The sequence below is a fragment of the Myotis daubentonii genome, chromosome 2, assembly GCF_963259705.1.
Source record: "Myotis daubentonii chromosome 2, mMyoDau2.1, whole genome shotgun sequence".
NCBI lineage: Eukaryota > Metazoa > Chordata > Mammalia > Chiroptera > Vespertilionidae > Myotis > Myotis daubentonii.
In genome coordinates, this window is record NC_081841.1 from 132377062 (window position 1) to 132400736 (window position 23675).

Sequence of the window (23675 nt, forward strand, 5' to 3'; positions counted from 1 at the left end):
ACAGGAGGGATATGGGAGTGGGGGGAAGGAAGGAAGGAAGGAAGGAAGGGAGGGAGGGAGGGAGGGAGGGAGGGAGGGAGGGAGGGAGGGAGGAAGGGAGGGTGGGAGGGAGGAAGGACAGCTGAACAACCACTCTTGACCAATAATACAGATCAATTGTTGATTGGGTTCCTAAGATCTTACTTACATAACAGGCTCTTCTGGATTATTATTGAACTTGGGTGGACATTCTTCACTCTTAGCACTTCTAGGACATGTTTCCAATTTTAAAGGGATAGCTTCAACTTCACAATCTGCAACTTCTATTTTCCTCTTTTTTGAAAACGTATTTTCCATAATATTGTCTTCTTCTCTATTTTCTCCAATAGTATCACGTTTCTCAGTGTTAGATCTACTTAGTAATCTTCCTAGCAGAAAGTAAGGGAGTTTAGCAGGACAAAAGATAATACAATAATTGCTAGGCAACAAAAGGGCATCTCTATTATTCTTCATTACTAAAGAACCCTGTGAGGTGTACCTTATTTCTAGAATGAAGATAAACACATTAATATCCTAGAAAACCTCTGCAAGAAATAATAAGAGACCAGTAAGAAATTTTCTATCTTCCAGTATATGAAAAAATACAGTACATTTAAAAAAACACTTGTCTGTTTTGGTATAACATGAAAGAAAAGAGGTTCAGCTACAATAATATAAAACAAAAATATAGATCAGAAAGCATTTTACAAAATTAGAGCGGTGAACTCTAGCCTTGATACTACAACTTTGGTGTCTTGTTAAAAACATTTAACATCAATACTCTTTTTATACAGTTACCTATTTAAATCTGCGGTGGTATGTGCCTACTGTTCTCATATTAAGTCCTAGTGTAACATTAAAATCTGAGTCTAAAGTTTATGTTTCTCCCCCTACCCCACCCCTCAGGGACTCAAAACTACAATTACTAAGTCAAAGTTAGTAGCGCGATCAGAGATTCCTTAGTTGCATTTTCTAACGAAGCAGATAAAGACAGTTCTTCCTGGATACTATTTGGCATTGTATAGACAGCAGACTTCCATCAGAGTTATTTTGAGAAATATGAGAAACAACTGTCTAGATAAGTTGTATGTCTATAGAGTGGTATGTGGCAAGGATCCAAGTGTGACTACTTTGAATTCTGATAATTCCTGCCCTCACTGAAGTGAACCTGGAAATTCAAATGAGAAAGTTTGCTCTGGTCCCTGCTGCCTAGTTGCAAAGACTCAGTCCAGCACATTTATTTCCTTTAGACTGGTTAGAGCCACGTTTCCTCCACTCTCCTCACTTCCTGGTAAATAGAGAGCGTGAGGATCCTTGCTGACATGCTTGAGTAACTAATCAAGACCACTGGAGACTGACATGGTTGGCCTGGGGGTTGTGGACCTAAGGAATCAATAACTGCGTGACGGTAACCCCTAGGGCAGTGGTTCTCAACCTTGGCTGCACATTAGAATCACCTGGGAATCTTTTTAAAATCCTGATTCTGGGCCTCATCCTCCGAAATTCTGTTTCTTTGTTATGGGGTGGGGCCACAACATTAGTCACAAAGAAACAGAATTTCCGGAGGATGAGGCCCAGAAACCAGGATTTAAAAAAGATTCCCAGGTGATTCTAATGTGCAGCCAAGGTTGAGAACCACTGCTCTAGGTAGGGTCTCTGAAATGGAGTGTGCTGCCTGACATCACTGCCCAACTCACCACACGTAGGTATTTATTACAAAACGACCTTATTAAATTCTAACAGCCCAAAGCACTGAATAAGGCAGTCTCTGATTGATAATTCAGTAATTTAGCTTTCCTATTTAAAAAGTTTTCTATCTTTATGAGTCCAAAGCATTTGTAGCCATGAAAACAAAATAAAAAAAATAAAAAAATGTGCCGCACACAATAACTCAGATTTTTATCTCTGAGCCTTTCTGAAACATCTGGTACCTCCTGAAGCATCTCTTCCCTTTAGAAGTCAACTTCCCAGTAACTCCTTACTCTGATGCTCGCCTCTATACTGTTACTCTTGTCCTTGCTATAAGATCTCAATGGCCCTGTACAGTAAAATGGAGACTCAGAAGTGTAGATCTTACTCTATAGTAATTTGAAAATAAACCCTTGCGTTACCTGAGTAAGTGCAAACAAATGTCCCTCTGTCAATGTCATCTAGGCAGCGTACTCCCCATCCCTTCTTCTCAGTTTTGAACACCTGCAGCCTCACTTGAAGTCCATGCTGAACTACTCGGTTTTGACACATTTGTCGATTACACTTGCACAACAGGCTGCATTCATAAATGCTGTCAATAAAATATCCAAGAGAAAATCAATCAGGCATCCTTAATTAAAACAAAAAGCACATTATAGCGCTACCTCACTAATAATCACTAAAGACTAAGAGTGAAGGAAGTTTCCTAGAGCTAGACTGCCTGGGTTCCCATTATAGCTCCAGCATTTACTAGCTGTGTGATCTTGGATGAGTTATTTAGCCTGTCTGTGCTTTACTTTTCCATTTTTAAAATGGGGATTATATGATAGTATATATCATATATATATACCTGAATATATATACGATATATAAAGTATCATAGGGTTGTTTCGTGAAGATTACACAAGTCAACGTTTATAAGGTGCTTGGGACAATACCTGGCACATAGTAAATATCAGCTCTTTAAAAATGTCTAAGAAGTAAATGTATGGGAAGGCAATGTCTAGGAAGAAAAACGTTTTGTTTGTTTATTTTTTAATAACAACCTTGAAATGGTGAAAATTCCCAATTCTTAGAAGTGTTTTGCACAGGATATTTCTTAATGAGGAAAAGGCTGCCCCAGGTAGGCTAACTCTAGAGGGATAAGAGCTAGGCTCAAAGCAGATGAGTGTTCTGTTTGATTATACCCTTTATGATACATGTGTGGTCTCTGACTTTCATTTCTAAAAACAACATGCAGGTTTTTTTATTTTTAATTCCTTAATTTAGATTTTGGGTACAAAAATATTAAGATTTAACATCTATAAGAATATAGACCACAATAGCAAAGTGTCCACCTTTAACTATACAAACACCCTGTAACAAATCCTTAAGGTATATTACCCAGTAGGTATATGTCTCTGTAGTCTTTTATATTTATATCCAACGGCTATTTTATCTCTTGACAAGGAGTAAATCTCAGCATTCCTTGCTGTCATTTGAAGACATGCACATTTTGTTCTAAAAAGGAAGGCAATGAATGGATAAGTCAGAATTTAAAAAGCACCAAGTGAAGTAAAGACTGTCTTGATTAAAGTGTAAAAGTTATAGTAAAGGATGTCATTGTATTTATGACAACTGTTTGCCTCATGGACAGTTGAACTTCTTCCTAAATAGAGCTTTTTGAAAGAGAATATCTACCAAAAGTTTATAAATAATTATAAACTGTCCTATCTGCTCATGAAATAAATACTTAACAATGTAAGTGTTCTTTAACTTTTCAAAATGAATTCCTTTCATTTTCTGCTCAGCAGAAGCTTGTTTGTGAATATTCTCCCAGGTACACTCTCTTAGAATGGATAAATTTATGTGTGTCAAACCCAAAAGAGTGTACATAGTTTTGCAGATGTCTTAAGTTACCTTCCTTTCCAATGACATGAAAAGAGATTAGGGAAGCTGATACTGGGTATCTGGTTACTACAGTTTGTTCTTTATAATGTTGCTAAACAAGAAAAATACAACCATAAAAGAATTTCCCCTCTATTTAAATGATTATCTAACATGACAAGAGACTTATAACTTGATAGGGAGTAAGGAACCTGGGTATCTCAGATGTAAACTGAGATGACTACTGGTGGGCTGGTTAAACTCTCTGGATCTATCTCTTTTTTCAACAAGTGACTGAGGTCTTTTCCTCAATGATTCTCTTCTGTGTTTTTCTGTATATACATACATGCATAAGAGTGGTGGCTACTGTTTACAACAGAAAAAAAAATCAACAAAAAATTCATTAATTTGGATTCTATTTACAGATGTAGAAATCTAAAGATGCTTTTTTTGATATGATTTTTTTTGCAAAGTTTAAAAGTACAAAAAAATACAAATAGTAACATAATTAACACTCACATTTCTACCACACAGAATTAACTGTCATCATTTTGTTTAGTCCTTCTTTTTCCTATGTATATAATTTAAAACATACACACTGTTTATCTGATCTTCTTTAAACAATAAAAAAATAAACATTACAGATAAACTCTCAAGTGGTTTGGTGTGATATCCTTTATACTTTTAAACATATAGATCTATACACAATATACTGTACTGTTTTTCAATATTTACTATAGTTATTACCCTTCAACTTGCTTTTTCTTTCAATATTATTTTTTTGAGACCCAATCGTGTTTTATGCAAATCTAGTTAATTCCTTTAAACTTTTCCATAGCATTTAGATATACAATTATGTTGCTTAATTAAAATGCTTGGTATACAATTAAGTTGCTTAAAGTTTTCAATATAACCGATGCTGCAATGAACATCCTATGCCTATATACATGTGTAAGCATCTCTAGAGTAATAACTTTCAAATATTTTTTACTATGACCCATGGTAGAAAATACATTTTCTTCATGATCCTATACAATCATACATATTTATGTATGTGTACAGGTGTATAAACTGCAACAATGGTGGCATAAACTTCACCCTTATTGTGTGGGATGCATTTGAGTATCTTTTTGTACTATTTAATTTAAAAAATGCTAGTTACAACCCCTTAAATGATTTTACATGCCACTAACTCTATAGCTTGGAAAACAATGCTCTGGATAAAACAATACTCTGGATATACTTAAAAGTACTATTGCTGGAAAGTAGGTATGCACTTCTTCAACTGCTATGTCATGGTTTGAACACCCCACTCTCCCTGAAAAATGACTTGGTATCGAATTCTGGTTTTATATTTATTTTCCTTCAGTAATTTAAGCTAATCTATTTCTTTTTTTGTTCTATTATTTCTGATGAAAAGTGTGCTGTCAGTCTGTCCTTTTTTCTGAGTTTTTAAAATTTACTCTTTACCCAAGATACTTTTTAAGTTGCATCAATATATTTAGATTTATCTTATTTTCAAAGGCTTTTTGACTCTGAGGATTCCTGTCTTTTTTCAATTTGGAAAATTCTCAGCTATTATTTGAGTGTTGTCCTTTTCTTCACTACATATGTATATTGCAGTTTTTCATTTTATCCTCCATATTTTTTTTTTTACAAAAGTATGATTTTTTCACTTCCTTTAATAAATATTCTAAGTGCCAAAAACATATGTCACCATCATTATCATCATCATGTTTGTTTGTTTTTTATTGCTTAAAGTATTACAAAGAGTATTACATATGTCTCCTTTTTTTTTCCCCCCGCCCTTGACAATCCCCTGGCCTCCCCTACCCCCCAGTGTCTTATGTCCATTGGTTATGCTTATATGCATGCATACAAGTCCTTCGGTTGATCTCTTACCCGCCCCCCTCCTGCCCTCCCACCCTCCCTAGCTATCCTCCATATTTTTTAATCTGTAACTTATTTTCCCCATATCTTTACCTCTTTACATTCTGAGAGATCTTAGTTTTTGCCATGAAATTCACTTATTCTTTCTCCAACTATACCAATGCAAACATTTAGTGCATCTATTTCATTTTTTATTTCAATGACCATATATTTTATTTCCCATATTTCCAATGGTTCTTCTTCATATATACCATTAAAAATAAAATCTCCTTTTCTTGTCTCATAGATACTAATATTTTAGCTTTTTAGACACTTTAAACACAGCTATTGTAAAGTCTTTTTCAATCAAATTCTACATTTATCTCTGATTCTTCAGATGTGAATTTTATCAGTAGTTGTGACTCAAAATGTCTTCATGGTCCTAAACACCTTTGTGTGCTGTGACTGTCTGGATTCGATCCAGCTTAATCCTGTTTGTTCTAAAATTACATATAGTCAAGTTATTCTTTTTTAAAAAGTCCCTTAAACTGACTATAAAGTAGCGTAAACACTGTCCAACAGCCAGTTTTTTCTCCAGCACTGAAAGAGATTGAGCTTAGCCAGATATAGTTGGGTTATACCTAGAGGCAATGTTTAAAACAAACAAACTTATTTTTAAACAGAAGTAAAACTTGGGCCCACCTCAGAACAAAAGATACACTGAGAGTGAAGAAATGGGAAAATATGTTCCATGCAAATGGAAAGGAGAAAAGAAAAACAACAACAACTGGAGTTGCAACACTCATATCAGACAAAATAGACTTCAAAACAAAGGCCATAATAAGAGACAAAGTAGGCCACTTCATAATTCTAAAGGGAATGAATCAACAAGAAAATAGAATCCTTATAAACATATATACACCCAATATAGGAGCCCAAGTACATTAAAAAACTCTTGATGGACATGAAGGGAGAGATCAACAGCAATACAGTCACAGTGGGGGAATTTAACATCCCAATGACATCACTGGATAGATCTTCTAGACAAAAAATTAACAAGAAAACAGAGGCCTTAAATGACACTAGCCCTAGCCACTTTAGCTCAGTGGATAGAGCATCAGCCTGTGGACTGAAGGGTCCCGGGTTCAACTCCGGTCAAGGGCACATGCTCCGGTTGTGGGCTTGATCCCCAGTCAGGGCACATACAAGAGGCAACCAATGAATACATGGACAAGTGGAACAACAAATCAATGCTTCTCTCTCTCTCTCTCTCATAAGTAAATAAATAAATAAATTAATTAATTTTAAAAAAAATGACACACTAGATCAGATGGGTCTAACCGATATTTACAGAACACTTCAACCCAAACCAACAGAATATACATTCTCAAGTGCACATGCAACATTCTCAAAGATATACCACCTGTTAGGGCACAAAACAAGTCTATATAATACCAAGCATCTTCTCAGATCACAATGGTGTGAAGTTAGAAATCAAGTACAATTAAAAAAACAACCTCAAAAACACTCAAATACAGGGAGGCTAAATAACATGTTATTAAACAATGAAATAGGTTACCAATGAGATCAAGCAAGAAATTTAAAACTTCCTGAAAACAAATGAAAATTAACACACAACCACCCCAAACTTATGCAACACGGCAAAAATAGTCCTGGAAGGAAGTTCATAGCATTACAGGCCTACCTCAAGAAACAAGAAGAAGGACTAATAAACTACGTAACACTAAGACTAAAAGAATTAGAAAGAGAACAGCAAGAAAAGCCCAGAGGAAGTAGAAGGAAGGAAATAATTAAGATCAGAGGAGAAATAAAAGACATAAAAACTAAAAAAAAAAAAAAAAGTACAAAAGATCAATAAATCCAAGAGCTGGTTCTTTGAAAAGATAAACAAAATTGATGAACTTTTGGCCAGACTCATCAAGAAACAAAGAGAGAGCCCTAACCGGTTTGGCTCAGTGGATAGAGCATGGGCCTGCGGACTGAAGGGTCCCAGGTTCGATTCCGGTCAAGGGCATGTACCTTGGTTGCGGGCCATTCCCAGTAGGAGGTGTGCAGGAGGCAGCTGATCGATGTTTCTAACTCTCTATCCCTCTCTTCCTCTGTAAAAAAATCAATAAAATATGTTAAAAAAAAAAAAAAGAAACACAGAGGACCCAAGCAAATAAAATTAGAGATGAAAAGAGGCGATGTAACAACAGACACCAAATAAATATAAAAGATTGTAAGCAAATACTATGAACAACTATATGCCAACAAACACAACAGCCTGGGTGAAATGGACAAATTCCGAGAAAGATACAATCTTCCAAAACTCAATCAGAAAGAATCAGAAAACCTGAGTAGGTCAATAACAACTGATGATATTGAAGCAGTAATTAAAAAATTTCCAGCAAACAAAAGTCCTGGACTGGGCCGAAACCGGTTTGGCTCAGTGGATAGAGCATCGGCCTGCGGACTGAGGGGTCCCAGGTTCGATTCCGGTCAAGGGCATGTACCTGGGTTGCGGGCACATCCCCGGTGGGAGATGTGCAGGAGGCAGCTGATGGATGTTTCTCTCTCATCGATGTTTCTAACTCTCTGTCTCTCTCCCTTCCTCTCCGTAAAAAATCAATAAAATATATTAAAAAAAAAAAAAAGTCCTGGACTGGATGAATTTACAGGTGAATTTTACCAAACATTCAAAGAAAGAACTAACACTTTTCCTCCTCAAACTATTCCAAAAAATTCAAGAGGAAGGACCACTTCCAAGCTCTTTGTACAAAGCAAGCATTATCCTAATTCCAAAAATCAGATAAAGACACTACAAAAAAAGAAAATTACACCCCAATATCCCTGATGAACACAGATGCTAAAATCTTCAACAAAATATTATCAAATCAGATCCAGCAATACATTAAAATGATCATACACCATGACCAAGTAGGATTTATTCCAGGGATGCAAGGCTGGTAGAATATTCGCAAATCAATAAATGTGATACATCACATAAACAAATTGAAAGATAAAAACCACATGATCATAACAATAGATGCAGAAAAAGCATTCAACAAAATACAGCACCCGTTTTTGATAAAAACTCTCAGTAAAGTGGGAATAGAGGGATCATACCTCAACATAATAAAGGCCATGTACGACAAACCTACAGCCAACATAATACTCAATGGGCAAAAACTAAAAGCTTTTTCCTTAAGAACAGGGACAAGACAAAGATGCCCACTTTCATCACTCTGATTCATAGTACTGGAAGTCCTAGCCACAGCAATCAGACAAGAAGAAGAGATAAAAGGCATCCAAATTGGAAAGGAGGAAGTAAAACTATCATTGTTCACAGATTACATGATATTGTACATAGAAAACCCTAAAGACTCCACCAGGAAACTACTAGAATAAATAAATAAATTAAATAAATAAATAAATAAATAAATAAATAAATAAATTCAGCAAGGTAGCAGGATACAAAATCAACATCCTCAAATAGATGGCATTTTTATACACCAATAATGAACTCTCAGAAAAAGAAACTAAAAAGCAATTCCATTTACCATTGTAACAACAAAAAAATAAGATACATAGGTATAAACTTAACCAAGGAGGTAAAAGACCTGTAATTAGAAAACTACAGAACATTCAAAAAAGAAACAGAGGAAGATACAAAGAAATGGAACCATATATCATGTTCATGAATTGGAAGAATTAACATCATTAAGATGTCTATATAACCCAAAGTAATCTACAGATTCAAAGCAATCCCTATTAAAATACCAATGGTATACTTCACAGGATTAGAACAAATACTCAGAAAATGTATATGGAACCATAAAAGACCCCGAATAGCTGCAGCAATCTTGAGAAAGAAGAACAAGGTAGGAGGGATCACAATACTGGATATCAAACTACAATACAAAGCCATTATAACCAAAACAGTCTGGTACTGGCATAAGAACAGGCATATAGACCAATGGGTCAGAACAGAGACCCCAGAAATTGATCCACACCATATATGGTCAGTTAATATTTAACAAAAGAGGCAAGAACATACAATGAAGTAAAGACAGTCTTTTCAATAAATGGTGCTGGGAAAACTGGACAGACACATGCAAAAGAAGACCATCAACTTACACCATACACAATAAAAGACTTAAATATAAGGCATGACACCATAAAAATCTTAGAAGAAAACATAGGCAGGAAAATCTCATGACATCTCATGTAGCAATATGTTTACGGATACATCTCCTAGGCCAGTGATGGCGAACCAATGACACACAAACTAATTTTTTTGGTTGATTTTTCTTTGTTAAATGGCATTCAAATATATAAAATAAATATCAAAAATATAAGTCTTTGCTTTACTATGGTTGCAAATATCAAAAAATTTCTATATGTGACACGGCACCAGAGTTAAGTTAGGGTTTTTCAAAATGCTGACACGCCGAGCTCAAAAGGTTCGCCATCACTGTCCTAGCCAGTGGTCGGCAAACTGCGGCTCGCGAGCCACATGTGGCTCTTTGGCCCCTTGAGTGTGGCTCTTCCACAAAATACCACATGCGGGCGTGCATGTACAGTGTGATTGAAACTTCATGGTCCATGCACAGAAGTCGGTATTTTGTGGAAGAGCCACACTCAAGGGACCAAAGAGCCGCATGTGGCTCACGAGCCACGGTTTGCCGACCACGGTCCTAGGGCAAAGGAAACTAAGGAGAAAATAAACAAATGGGACTACATCAAAATAAAAGGCTTTTGCACAGCAAAAGAAACCACCACCAAATTGAAAAGGGAACCCACTGAGTAGGAGAACATATTTGGAGATGATACATCTGATAAGGAGTTAATTTCCAAAATATATAAAGTACTCATACAACTCAACAAAAAGAAGACAAACAATCCAATTAAAAAATGGGCAGAAGACCCGAATAGACATTTCTCCAAAGAGGACATACAAATAGCCAAGAGACACATGAAAAAATGCTCTAAGTCACTAATCATCAGAGAAATACAAATTAAAACCACAATGAGATATCACTTCATACCTGTCAGAATGCCTACAATTAAAAAAAAACCCCAACAAACAACAAGTGCTGGTGAGGATGTGGAGAAAAGGGAACTCTAGTACACTGCTGGTGGGACTGCAGATTGGTGCAGCCACTATGAAAAATAGTATGGAGTTTCCTAAAAAAAATTAAAAATGGAACTTTGTTTGGATCCAATGATTCCACTTCTTGGAATATATCCTAAAACCCCCAAAACATCAATCAGAAAGAATATATGCACCCCTATGTTCATAGCAGCATCATTTACAATAGCTAAGATTTGGAAACAGCTCAAGTGCCCATCAGTAAATAAATGGATAAAAAAGCTATGGGAACTTATGTAATACTTTAAACAATAAAGAATTTTTTAAAAAAGCTATGAGACATTTACACTATAGAATACTATGCACCTGTAATACTATGCAGGGATCTCTTACCCTTTGGGACAGCATGGACGGACCTGGAAAATATTATGCTAAGTGAAATAAGCCAAACCGAGAAAGACAAATATCACATGATCTCACTTATTTGTGGTATCTAATGAACAAAATGAACTGACCAACATAATAAGACCCGAAGCAGGGAGGCATGGAACAGACTGACATACCTCTATGTGGGGTTGAGGGGACGAGGACAGAGAAACCAAAGAACTTATATACTTATACGCATAGCTCATGGACACAGGCAATAGGGTAGTGAAGACCTGGTGGGTGGTAGGAGTTGGGTAGAGGGAGGGAAGGGGGGGGAAATAGGAGATATCTATAATACTATCAACAATAAAAACTGCATTTTAAAATGAAAATTAAAAAAGCACAATGACAGGTTTCCTCTATGACAGGCCTAAAGGAACGGAGTCAAAATCTTACATGACTTTTGTAAGATTTATACATCTCTTCTCACATTCCAACTGACAGGATGGTGAAAATTACTATCCATATTGTTTATTTCTTTTTAGCTCTCATGTCATTATTTTGCCTAGTACAGGATGGTATACTTGCATTAAATTAAATGTACATAAAATGCATTCCATTTTATATATGCATAACCACAAAATCATGTATATTACACACCCATAAAACAAAATGATTTCAAAGTCCTAAAATATTAGAACATGTCTTCATTTTTTTTTTAATGGAATGTCAATGTTATGATCAAGAGAGTACTAATTATAAGCACCATTAGCTTCCTAAAAAATAGCAAGGAAATGGTTTGTAAAAGTAAAACATAACGCCCTGACCAGTTTGCTCAGTGGCTAGAGCGTCGGCCTGTGGACTGAAGAGTCCCAGGTTCGATTCCGGTCAAGAGCATGTACCTTGGATGCGGGCACATCCCCAGTAGGGGGTGTGCAGGAGGCAGCTGATCGATGTTTCTCTCTCATCGATGTTTCTAGCTCTCTATCCCTCTCCCTTCCACTCTGTAAAAAAATCAATAAAATATATTTTTTTAAAAAAAGTAAAACATAACATATAGTGGTTAAAAGCATGAGTTAATATTGTAGCTCTTTAATTTGTTTGCCCTATGATTTCACAATTGGTTTCTCAATTTCCTCATTTGGGACATGAAAATTCTTTTGTGAGAATTAAATAAGAAAATGTATGTAAAACAATTGTCACAGTGTTTGGCACTGTTACATGGCATTAGCTGTAATTATGATTATGATACTAGCTTAAAGAAAATACTCATCCTTGAGAAAATAATTTTCAAATTACAGTGGAGTCTTGACTTACAAGTTTAAATCGTTCCGTGACGGAGCTTGTAACTAAATTACTCGTATGTCAAATCAAAAAGTGAACGAGTGAGACATGTGATGCTGGGCTGATGTTGTGGCTTTCACTGTGACATTCGCTGCACCAACTAGCGATGGGGTATCTGAAGCTGGCTCGTAACCTGAATTTTAGCTCGCAACTCAAAGCAAAAAATCGGCCGAGAGACGGCTCGTATCTCGAAAAACTCGTTAGTTGGGACACTTGTAAGTCAAGGCCCCACAGTACTATAACTGGTAAAGAATTTTCTTTCCCATTGCTAGTGAGACAGTGCATTTCCCATTTTAGATTCTTGGTCAACAGTTTTAGATAGACAAACTGATACATTGCAGGACGTAATAAGTACCCTTAACATTCAGAAAATTTTTTGAAATGTCAGGTTATTCTACTCACATGTCTATGCAGCCCTCAGAACAGTCACATGAATCAGTAAACATGTTGGAAAAGCTGTTTAGATAATATGCTCGTGGCCACATAGTCTTTCTGTACTTAAAGTGTGGAAGCTTTCTACTGTCAATTTCATTACAGAAAGAAATGGGCACCAATTCCACTCCATTGCTAATATCCAGAACAGAAACAATTTCTTCTTGCTTTGGGTAATTCCGAGTCAACTGAACATAGGTATTAAAAGAAAAGTTATCTGTAAATAAAATGTTACACTCTGTCTCAAGCAGGTAACGAAAAACTTCCTCCATGTTTCGTAGACTCCTTCCACAAGGGGTTTTATAACTCACGTGGAGTGCTGAAGAATGAGAGTTTGTCTTTGCATGTCGTCTTTGGAAGTGGCACGTAATTGGTAGCTGTAGAGGGTTTTCTCCCTTGAAGGTTAGTAGCATTTTCGTGAGACAGGTACCAGAGCAGTCATGACTTTTGTAAGATAAATTCAAAGATGATTCTTTTTCTCTAAAGTCTGCAGCTTTATTTTCCAGAGGGGGAAATTCCTCATTTTTTATAGATCTGTTTAAAATTAATTACTTATTAGTATCTCAAATTTATAGTACAAATCCCCATTAAAAAAAAATAACACTGCACATTAAGGTGGTAATTAGTTCCTATTATTTTCTTCTTAGATAACACAAAAATAAGCCAGGCTCTGAGTATACTATATTCTGCAGCCATATAAAGATATGCCTCAAAGGTTTTTCTTTGCCCTCCAGACATCAAATAAGTGGTGTTTTTTTACTAGCACTTTTCCAGTTGGGTGTCCAATAATTAATTCAGTTCAATTTTGACATTACCTACCTGGTGTCAGTATCATATCCCACAAATTAAAGAGCTCAGTCCCACAAGACTGTTCTCATTTCAGATGCAAAATACAAATCCCAGGTATCCATTCTTCTGACCTAGCCTGGGGTTCCCACAACCTACTCCCTCAAGTTTGATTAATTTGTAGAAAGACTCACAGAACTCAAGAAAACACTTTAATTACTATTACAGTTTATAATCATATATAATAAAAGCCTAATATGCTAAGTGTCTGGTTGTTCAACCAGTTGGCTGTTCAACCAATCAAAGCGTAATACGCTAATGATATGCTAAGGCCTCTCAACCACTTGCTATGACATGCACTGACCACCAGGAGGCAGACAGTCAACCAGTTGACCAGTCGCTATGATGTGCACTGACTACCAGGGGGCAGACACTCCGACCGGTAGGTTAGCTTGCTGCTGGGGTCCAACCGACCTGGACTGAGCGAGATGGGCCAGACACGCCCTCCCGTGGTCCCTCTCTGCTAGCCAACTGCCTGTGTCCCTCCCCGGCCCCAATTGTGCACAGGTGAGGGCCCTTGACCTGGCCTGCACCCTCTTGCAATCTGGGACCCCTCGGGGGATGTCAGAGAGCCGGTTTCGGCCCGATCCCTCAGGCCAGGCTGAGGGACCCCACTGGTGCATGAATTTGTGCACTGGGCCTCTAGTAAAAGATAAAACTCAAGAACAGCCAAATGAAAGTGATGCATAGGGTAAGATAAGTGGGTAGGGGCATGGCATGCCCTCCCCATGAATGCCTCTCTCCTAGCACTTCTAGGTGTTCACCAACCAGGAAGCTTTCAGAACCCTAATGCTTAGAGGTTTTTACATAAGCATGACTGATTAAATCACTGCCCACTGGTGATTATCTGAATCTCTAGCCATTCTCTCCTTGGACAGAGTTCCTATGCGCCAAAGGGTAAGTTCTCCCTGGAGGCTGGAATGTAAGACTGAAAGTTTTAAGTTTCTAATCAGGGTTTAGTCTTTCTGGCGAGCAAGCCCCATACTGACACTAGGAGCCCCTCACCAAGGGTCATTTCATTAGCACACCAAAGATACTCTTATCAGGAGTTCCAAAGGTTTTAAAAGCTTTGTGCCAGGCACTGGGACAAAGATCAAGTAACTTCTTGTATCACAACCTAATTTCAAAATATTCCAGAGAGCTGTGATTATAGCTGTAACATTTAGAGTTATTCAGAGCATGAACTCGATAAATAGGTGAGGAAGGTTACATGGCATGCCTGATTCAAGCCTTCTGCATGCAAAAAGACTAGTAAAGACTAGTCAAAAAATCATTCATTCATCAATAATCCCTTATACTGTACAGACAGTCCTCGGGTTACGTTGGACTCAACGTACATCGTTTCATGGTTACGTTGCCATCTCCCATTTATCTATAAAAAAAAAGTTCCATCATTTTGACATATGTACATATGTGCTTTATGTTTCTTATTATTTATTTACCACAAGTAAACGTCAGGAATTGTTATCTTTCTTTTAATTTTTTTTTACTGTTTCACTTCATTACTGCTGTATATGTGCTCCATGTGAGTGACGTAGGTGCTTATATAGGTGGGTTCTGACTTACGGCGAAAATCGCGTCACGTCATGCTGTAGTAACGGATCTCCAACATAACCCAAGGACCTGCTGTATTTGCCCTAACAATTGCAACCAAGTGAATTTATTCCATAATATGTAATTTATCTGGCATCATAATGATACATCTGAAAATGGTAACTTGACAGGAGAAAATAGGGCAGGTACTAATTTAAAAAAAAAATATCTGTGAAAAGATTCCATATGTATTTGGAACTCAAATTTTAATCTTTCACAAAGAACCTCAATTTTGTTTTATGTAATATTTTCCATCTTTAGGTGTCTCTATTATGAAAGTAATACAGGTATCTTAGAGATATTTTTATACTTACTATATAAAGCAGCATTCTCCAACAGAATTTTCTGCACTGATGGAAATGTTCTACATCTGTGCTGTCCAATTGCGTAGCTGCTAGCCACATGTGGCTACTGAGCACTTTAAATATGGCTAGTGCACAGTTAGAGAAAGACAAGTATCACATGATCTCACTCATATGTAGCATCTAACGAACAAAATAAACTGATGTACAAAATAGATCCAGAGATACAGAAGCCTGGAACAGACTGTGGAATCTCAGAGAGAAGGCGGTGGAGGGTGGATGGGTAGGAAGAAATCAACTGAAGAACTTGTATGCATATATGTATAATCCATGAACCCAGACAATAGGTGTGAAGGCCAGGGGTGAGGGCGGGCTAGAAGAGGTCAATGGGGGAGAAAGGGGGACATATGTAATACTTGCAACAATAAAGATTTTTTTTAAAGAGAATGAATTTTTAAAAAATGTGGCTAGTGCAACCAAAGAATTAAATTTAAAATTTATTTATTTTAATTAATTCAAATTTAAATAGCCATGTATAGCTTAGTGGCTACCATATTGAATGCATAGATATGAGTGAGGTTCCTCATCCTTTTTCTGGCTGTATAGTAATCCTCTGCATAAACTCTACAATTTATTCAGTCCTCTATTGTCTCCAATCTTTTGCTATTATAAATCATAATGTAACAAATAACTTTGTACATAAAAATTTCATATATGTAAACATATCAGTGCAGAATATACTACCAGAAGTGGAAGTATTAGGTTACAAGGTAAATGGATTAGTAATTTTGTTAAGATTGCCAAACTGTTCTCCATGGGGTCAGCACTCCAGCAATTTATGGATACCTGCTTCCAAAACCTCATCAATCATTGGCTCTTGATGCTTTTGAATTTCTGACAATCTAATAGGCTAATGGATATAAATTTATTTATAAATCTTTTAATGTTGGAAACATTTGTTACCAATTTTTCTCTATCACTGCTTTGATAAATATCCTCACACATAAAAATCTTTGACCGAATTCCTGATTATTACCTTAGTATACATTCCTTTAAGAGGAATTACTAAAAAAAGAGGAATTACTAATTCAACAGGAATATACATTTAAAAATAAGTTTTTATTAATAAAACTTTCAAAATACACATAAAAGTGTATTTTACTCATAGAAAAAACTGATTGATATATTGGATCCCCCATGTACTTGTGAGAACTGCAGAACCAACCTTTGGCGCATAAGGACTCTGTCCAAACCTCTGCATCAAGAGACAACCAAAATCTAGCAAGGCTTCTAGCAGCGTAAGGCCACGTCTCTAGGACAGTGGTTCTCAACCTTCCTAATGCCGCGACCCTTTAATACAGGTCCTCATGTTGTGGTGAGCCCCAACCATAAAATTATTTTCGTTGCTACTTCGTAACTGTAATTTTGCTACTGTTATGAATCGTAATGTAAATATCTGATATGCAGGATGTGTTTTCATTGTTACAAATTGAACATAATTAAAGCATAGTGATTAATCACAAAAACAATATGTAATTATACATGTGTTTTCCGATGGTCTTAGGCGACCCCTGTGAAAGGGTCATTTGACCCCCAAAGGGGTCACGACCCACAGGTTGAGAACCACTGCTCTAGGACAGTGATGGCGAACCTTTTGAGCTTGGTGTGTCAGCATTTTGAAAAACTCTAACTTAACTCTGGTGCCATGTCACATATAGAAATTTTTTGATATTTGCAACCATAGTAAAGCAAAGACTTATATTTTTGATATTTATTTCATATATTTAAATGCCATTTAACAAAGAAAAATCAACCAAAAAAATGAGTTCGCATGTCACCTCGGACACACGTGTCATAGGTTCGCCATTACTGCTCTAGGATGACCCCAGACCCCCAATATAATGGCTGCCTGAGAAAGCTTGAGGCTCCCAGGAGAATGTACTGTTTCTTCTAGACAACAACTGAAGATAAACCCCTGATTTTCCTTTCTTAGAGCATTTACTAAAAAGGGCTTAAAACTGTGAATCATTCCTACCCGCTTCTGAGGGGTGTATGTATTTCCTACAACTTGGGAAGGTGTTTCTCAAGGACCTGAAAGCCACTCCTTTGAAAGGCAGTTATCAGGAAGGATAGGGCCTCTGTCTTCCAGTCTTTGTAGAAGGACAGAATCTTAACTCTGATAATTGCCAGCTCGCACACTCAGCTAGTCTCAAGGGTACTCACACTCACCAACCCTTTTATAATTTTTCACTTGAGCCCCTACTCTTCCTCCCTCCTTCATACCCCTTAAAACACCAGTCACCTCAGCAGCATAAATTGGAATGGAGCTTAACTTTTTCCCCTATTGTCAGCAGGTACTAAATAAAATGTTTTCACTGCTTTAACTAATGTCTTTATCTTTGTCAGGGTACCAAACTTCATGAATAGCCAACATTTTGCCCATTTTATTTCATCTATTCTCCCCACCTCTTGCCCCATCTTGAAACATACAGGAGTTTTAAAGCAAATTCTACACATTACATATTTCTTTTAACCTGAAATAATTCAGTATTGATTTCTAACAAATAAGGCTTTTTAGAAATATATATTCTCCTTTCCCTGATTATCTTAAAATTTGTTTGAATCAGAATTCAAACAATCTCCACACATTGTATTTGATTCAGATGTGCAGTGGGGCCTTGACTTACGAGTTTACTTCGTTCTAAGACCGAGCTCGTTAAGGAGCTGTTAACTCAAATTACTCTATCAACTCAATGCAAAAAATCGGCCAAGAGACAGCTGGTGTCTCAAAAAACTCGTTAGTCGGGACACTCGTAAGTCAAGGCCTCACTGTATTTTATGTCTCTTTAACCTTCAAACAGTGCATCTTCATTTTATGACATTTGTTTGTCCAAGTTAAGTAAATTGTGTCATTTGTCCTATAGCTTTTCCTGCATTCTGGAATTTGGCTGATGCCTTTATTGTGGTGTTGTCATTTAACTCATTCCTCTATCCCAGTGGTCGGCAAACTGTGGCTCGCGAGCCACATGCGGCTCTTTGGCCCCTTGAGTGTGGCTCTTCCTAAACCTTAGGAGTACCCTAATTAAGTTAATAACAATGTACCTACCTATATAGTTTAAGTTTAAAAAATTTGGCTCTCAAAAGAAATTTCAATCCTTGTACTGTTGATATTTGGCTCTGTTGACTAATGAGTTTGCTGACCACTGCTCTATCCCTTCTATTCCTGGTAGATCAGTAGTCAGTTCTAGAAGCTTACTAGATTCAGGATCAATTTTGATGGTGGTGGTGGCAGGGGGGGTGTAGTAATTCATAGGTGGTGCTATAAATTTCCTATTGAGTCAAATAAAGTGACACACAATGTCCGATTATTCACTTTTAGTGATGTTAAGACTTGTAAGTAGGTTAGGGTGTTTTCAGCCAAATCCATTCATCTGAAAGCTCCTCACAAATCTTTCACTTAACAGGTTTGTCATTTACTCATGGTGGTGTCAGTCCCCAATGGGACTACTAATTTATGGTAAGTACAAAAATTGGAAGTTGGAAAAGTTTAAAAACTTGACAGTAATTTGCCACTGTCACATTTTATTACCTACACTAATAAAAGAGAAAAATGGTAATTGGCGTACGACGCTACCCTTTTCATTGGCTAATCAGGGCTATATGCAAATTAACTGCCAACAAGATGGCGGTTAATTTGCATATGTAGGCACAATGCAGGGAGGCGAAAGGGAAAGCAGGAAGAAGCCCCCTGCCACTGACAGTGATCGGAAACCCAGCGGGGAGCTAAGAGCTGGGGGGCAGGGCAAAGGCGGCCCTGGGGCCGCCTTTGCCCTGCCCCCCAGCCATGATCGGAGAATCAGGTGCCTTTGCCGCCCTGGCCAGTGAGAGCAGGAAGTAGGGGTGGAGCCAGCGATGGGAGCTGGGCACGGTCGAAGCTGGCAGTCCCAGGAGCTAGGGGCCCCTTGCCTGGGCCTAAAGCGAAGCCTGTGATCGCGGGGCCGCTGCAGCTGCGGGTCCCCGCTGCCCGAGCCAGACGCCTCAACCAGAGGCGTTAGGCCTGGGCAGGGGCGGAGCCTGCAACCACGGGGAGCTGGGGGTCCCCTGCCCAGGCCTGACACCTCTGCCGGAGGCCTCAGGCCTGGTCAAGGGGCCGATCCGGTGATTGGTGATCGGAGGGTGATAAGGGTCAACTCCTCTGGCCGAGGCATCAGGCCTGGGCGGGGGGCAGAGCCGGGGATTGGGGGGATATGATGGTCCCCTTGCCCAGGCCTGAAGCCTGGGTCAGAGGCGTCAGGCTTGGGCGGGGGGTGGAGCAAGCGATCAGAGGGAGATGGGGGTCCCCTGCCCAGGCATGATTCCTGGGCCAGAGGCCTCAGGCCTGGGCGGGGGCCAGAGCCAGTGATCGGGGGGAGATGGGGGTCCCCTGTCCAAGCCTGACACCTCTGGCAGAGGCGTGCGTCCGGCCTGGGCAAGGGGCCGATCAGGCGATCGGAGGGTGATGGGGGTCTACGCCTGAGGGCTCCCAGTATGTGAGAGGGGGCAGGCTGGGCTGAGGGACACCCCCCAACACACACACCCAGTGCACGAATTTCGTGCACCGGGCCCCTAGTATTTTATAAGAGTACTGCTCCTCAATAAATTGGAAGTTTAAAATAAAACATCTGTTCTCACCACAGTTACAGAGCACTGTCCTAAGTCCACTATTTCTTGGGGGAGTGTTGGGGGATGTTATAAAAATAACAATCTTCTTATTCGATCATTCCCAGAATTTTCTGGATGGAATTTTTTTTAAATATATATTTTATTGATTTCAGAGAGGAAGGGAGAGGGAGAGAGAGATAGAAACATCAATGATGACAGAGAATCATTGATCGGCTGCCGCCTGCACGGCCCCTACTGGGGATTGAGCCCACAACCTGGTCACGTGACCTTGACTGGAATTGAACCCGGGACCTTTCAGTCCACAGGCTGATGCTCTATTCACTGAACCAAACTGACGAGGGCTGGAATTCTTTTATAAAGAAGAACTTTTCTTTATCAACTAAGGTTATCATGAAACACAGTATAGGTAAGGCAGAATAAATGCTTGATTCTTTTTATTTCCTAGCATTCAGAATGATGATGAATAATATCCTAGCAACTACCAATGTGACTTAAAATTAGTACTTTAATTTTTATAATATTATTATGAACCCATGGTTTTTTTATATATTTAATGTGTTTAAATTATTACAGTGATTATTCCTTTTGATGTTGAAATTGTGTCATTTTGGCCAGTGGGAGCTCCTTCAGGTTTGGTCCTGCATCTTCAAAACACAAATGGTAGTGTTGGATAGCATTTCTGCTTTCCATCACAAGATGTCCCTGGTTTGGAATCCACCATTTCTCTACTGCAGCAATTTTCAACCTTTTTAATCTTATGGCACACATAAACTAATTCTGCAGCACACAAAAAAAAATATCTGACAAAAAAGTAGGTATAATTATGATTCATTCACAGTGGACAGCTATTGTTATGTTGGCTGCTGTCATTTTTTTCATTTGTCAATCTAAGGGAAAGGAGGTCAGTGTCACTGACTAAATAGTTAGGTATTGCATGTTTTAAAACACTGGTTGAAAATTGCTGCTCTACAGGACTAGCAATCCATTTAATGAGATATGACATTTAGAGATTACAATCATGGTGCTAGGAGATATATACATTTTAATCAATACAGATTGCAAAACTGCTTTCCAAAAATGCTAGGCCAATTACACTCCCAAAAGCATATATGAACATTAATCTAATTAAATCTTATTTTAAATATTTTAATCAATATGATAGATGAACATTGTATTTTATTACCTCTTAATTTGTTTATTACCACTAGGGAGTTTATTAATAATAGGGAGTTTGAACATAAGTTCATGTTTATTGGTCTTTTATTTTTCCTTTAGTGAACTGTCTATTCATATGCTTTGTTCCTTTTCCTATGCAGGTTCATTCTTTCATTCATTCTTCCTTCAAAGATTTCTTGAGTGCCAACTATGTAACAGGTGTTATGGAAACAATGAGAACTCAATGATCTCAAGGAGCTTACATTTTAAGCAGAGAATTAAGTATTTACTAGTAAAATAAAGTATAGATAATGTTATGAATGAAGCCAGGATACCTAATGTCATGGAAAGAGATCTAATCTTTATTTTACTGTGTTGTTTTTTTCTAAGGTTCTAAATTAATTTTTCTATAGTTTGGAAGTCCAAATCATCTGAAATTTAAAAAAAATATTTTTATTAATTTTTAAAGAGAGGAAGGGGGAGGGAGAGAGAGAAACATCAATATGAGAGTGAAGCATCAATTGGCTGCCTCCTGCATCGATGTGGGAGGCAACTCATCAATGTCTCTCTCTCACATTGATGTTTCTCTCTCTCTCCCTAAAATCAATAAAAAAATATTTTTAAAAAAGAAATGAATGTAAACTATATTCATCTTAAAGACTGCAGTAAACATTTGTTTTCTGTTCAGTTCTTGTCGGAAAGATGGCCATTTTAATTTCAGTAAAGGCAAATCTGTTGGATCATGTATTCATACTGGGCTATTTATAATCTCTCTCAAAAAGTTAAGATATAAAATAATATCATGAAGCAACATGCGCAGTAGATCACGTAGTGTTTAACTGGGGCAGATTTTATGGGAATATAAGGACCAATTGATACCATACAGAGAGAAACTGATCTCAACAATGTGGACCCTCAGGTACTGATTTCCCAGTTTCAAATCTAGTCCCCATATGGCCTGCTGTGTTACAGTTTCTGTTCTTGAACACCTATTTTACTTATATGTGTGTGTATGTGTGTATGTAAATACATGGAGGTTAGGAGGAGTCTGTGTGTTTTCTTTAAAAAAAAAAAAAAAGCTCTTTTGGGTGTGTTTATGTGCACGTGTTATAAAAAGTCAAATGGCTTAAATTCAAACCTGGGTCTTTTAGCAGTGGGGCAAGAGCCCACTTTCACCATGTATATTATCCAAAGCTATACACCTGGTGTATCTCTAATGAATTCCACTACTTAAGCTGGCTGTGTGTTCCTACAAAATTACTCAACTAAGAAAAAGAATTAAGCCAGGCTTCCTAACAATACAAAAGTAGGTATTTTTGTAAAAATTATCATTAAAATAACTTTTTTAAAAGTCTTTCTTATTTTTAGAGAGAGAGGAAGGGAGATGGGAGAGAGAAACACTGATGTGAGAGCCGAACATTGATTAGCTGCCTCCTGCATGCCACCTACTGATCGAACCTGAAACCCTTCAGTGCATGGGACAATGCCGAACCACTTGACCCACACTGGCCAGGGCTAAATTTGTTTTTATATGTACCTATGTTATAGCTCACTTATATGGAATAGAAATTAAATTAAACTTAGGAATAAAATTTAAAAAGCCAGTTTCCTATCAGACCTAAGATTTTCACTCTGGTTTTCCATTGACAAATTATATGACATTGAGCAACTCAATTAGGGCCAAGAACCACTATCTTAAGTTATTCACCATTTAGTTTGCCAGTTTGCCTATGTGACCACTGACCTGCTAGACTCCAGAGGTTTAACTAATAAAAGCAAAACAAATAATAAACTCATGATCTGCAGAGGAAATACAAAATAATTCTTTAAACATAATTCTGGTCAAGAATGAAATGTGGCCTTAAAATTCGTAATGGTTAAGGAAGAAAATCCTGAGCCTAATTAGACACATCCCTTCATATGAAAAGATCTCAGTCAAGCTACGTTTGAAACAAGACAATCAGTTGGGGAAAGATCCTATAAAGTTAACTGATTATAGAGAGAAGGGGAGGCTCAAAAACAATTTGCCTTTGTCTTTTCTACCTATAACTATCGCTGCTGCCCTCAAGTTGGAAAGACCAGACAAAAATGAAAAGAAACTGAAGTCTGTGACAGTTTAAAAGGGGTCCTAGAATGCTACTTTATTTAAACATATTTAAGATTCTAGACCCAAATAAATTAAATCTCAAGACCCAAATAAATTAAACATCAAAATTTTAAATAGAAATAAAAAATAGAAAAATACTGCCCCGATTTTTAATTTTTTTTTAAGGGAACCTTCCAGCCCTGGCTGGTTTGGGTCAGCAATTAGAGCCTCAGCCTGCGGACAGAGGAGTTGCTGGTGTGTCTCAGCCCCTGCCAGGGCACATGGGGAAGGCAACCAATTGATGTGTCTCACATTGATGTTTCTCTCTCTCCCCCTTCACTCTCTCCCTTTC

General features: G+C 37.7%; 1 protein-coding gene across 5 annotated transcripts in view; it reads right to left on the reverse strand.

Moving 5' to 3' along the window:
* SETDB2 (SET domain bifurcated histone lysine methyltransferase 2) overlaps positions 1–23675 on the reverse strand; it is a 108263-nt gene that overhangs the window by 56626 nt on the left and 27962 nt on the right. For all 5 annotated transcript variants that reach the window (XR_009451330.1, XR_009451329.1, XM_059684581.1 and 2 more), the window contains 4 exons: positions 12650–13213; positions 3091–3207; positions 2130–2299; positions 188–407 (listed from right to left, as the gene is read on the reverse strand). Coding sequence is in view for 3 of the 5 variants with exons in the window: in XM_059684581.1 (XP_059540564.1) it covers positions 188–407; positions 2130–2299; positions 3091–3207; positions 12650–13213 (1071 nt within the window). In the remaining 2 variants the exon portion in view is untranslated. The remainder of the gene's footprint in view (positions 1–187; positions 408–2129; positions 2300–3090; positions 3208–12649; positions 13214–23675) is intronic.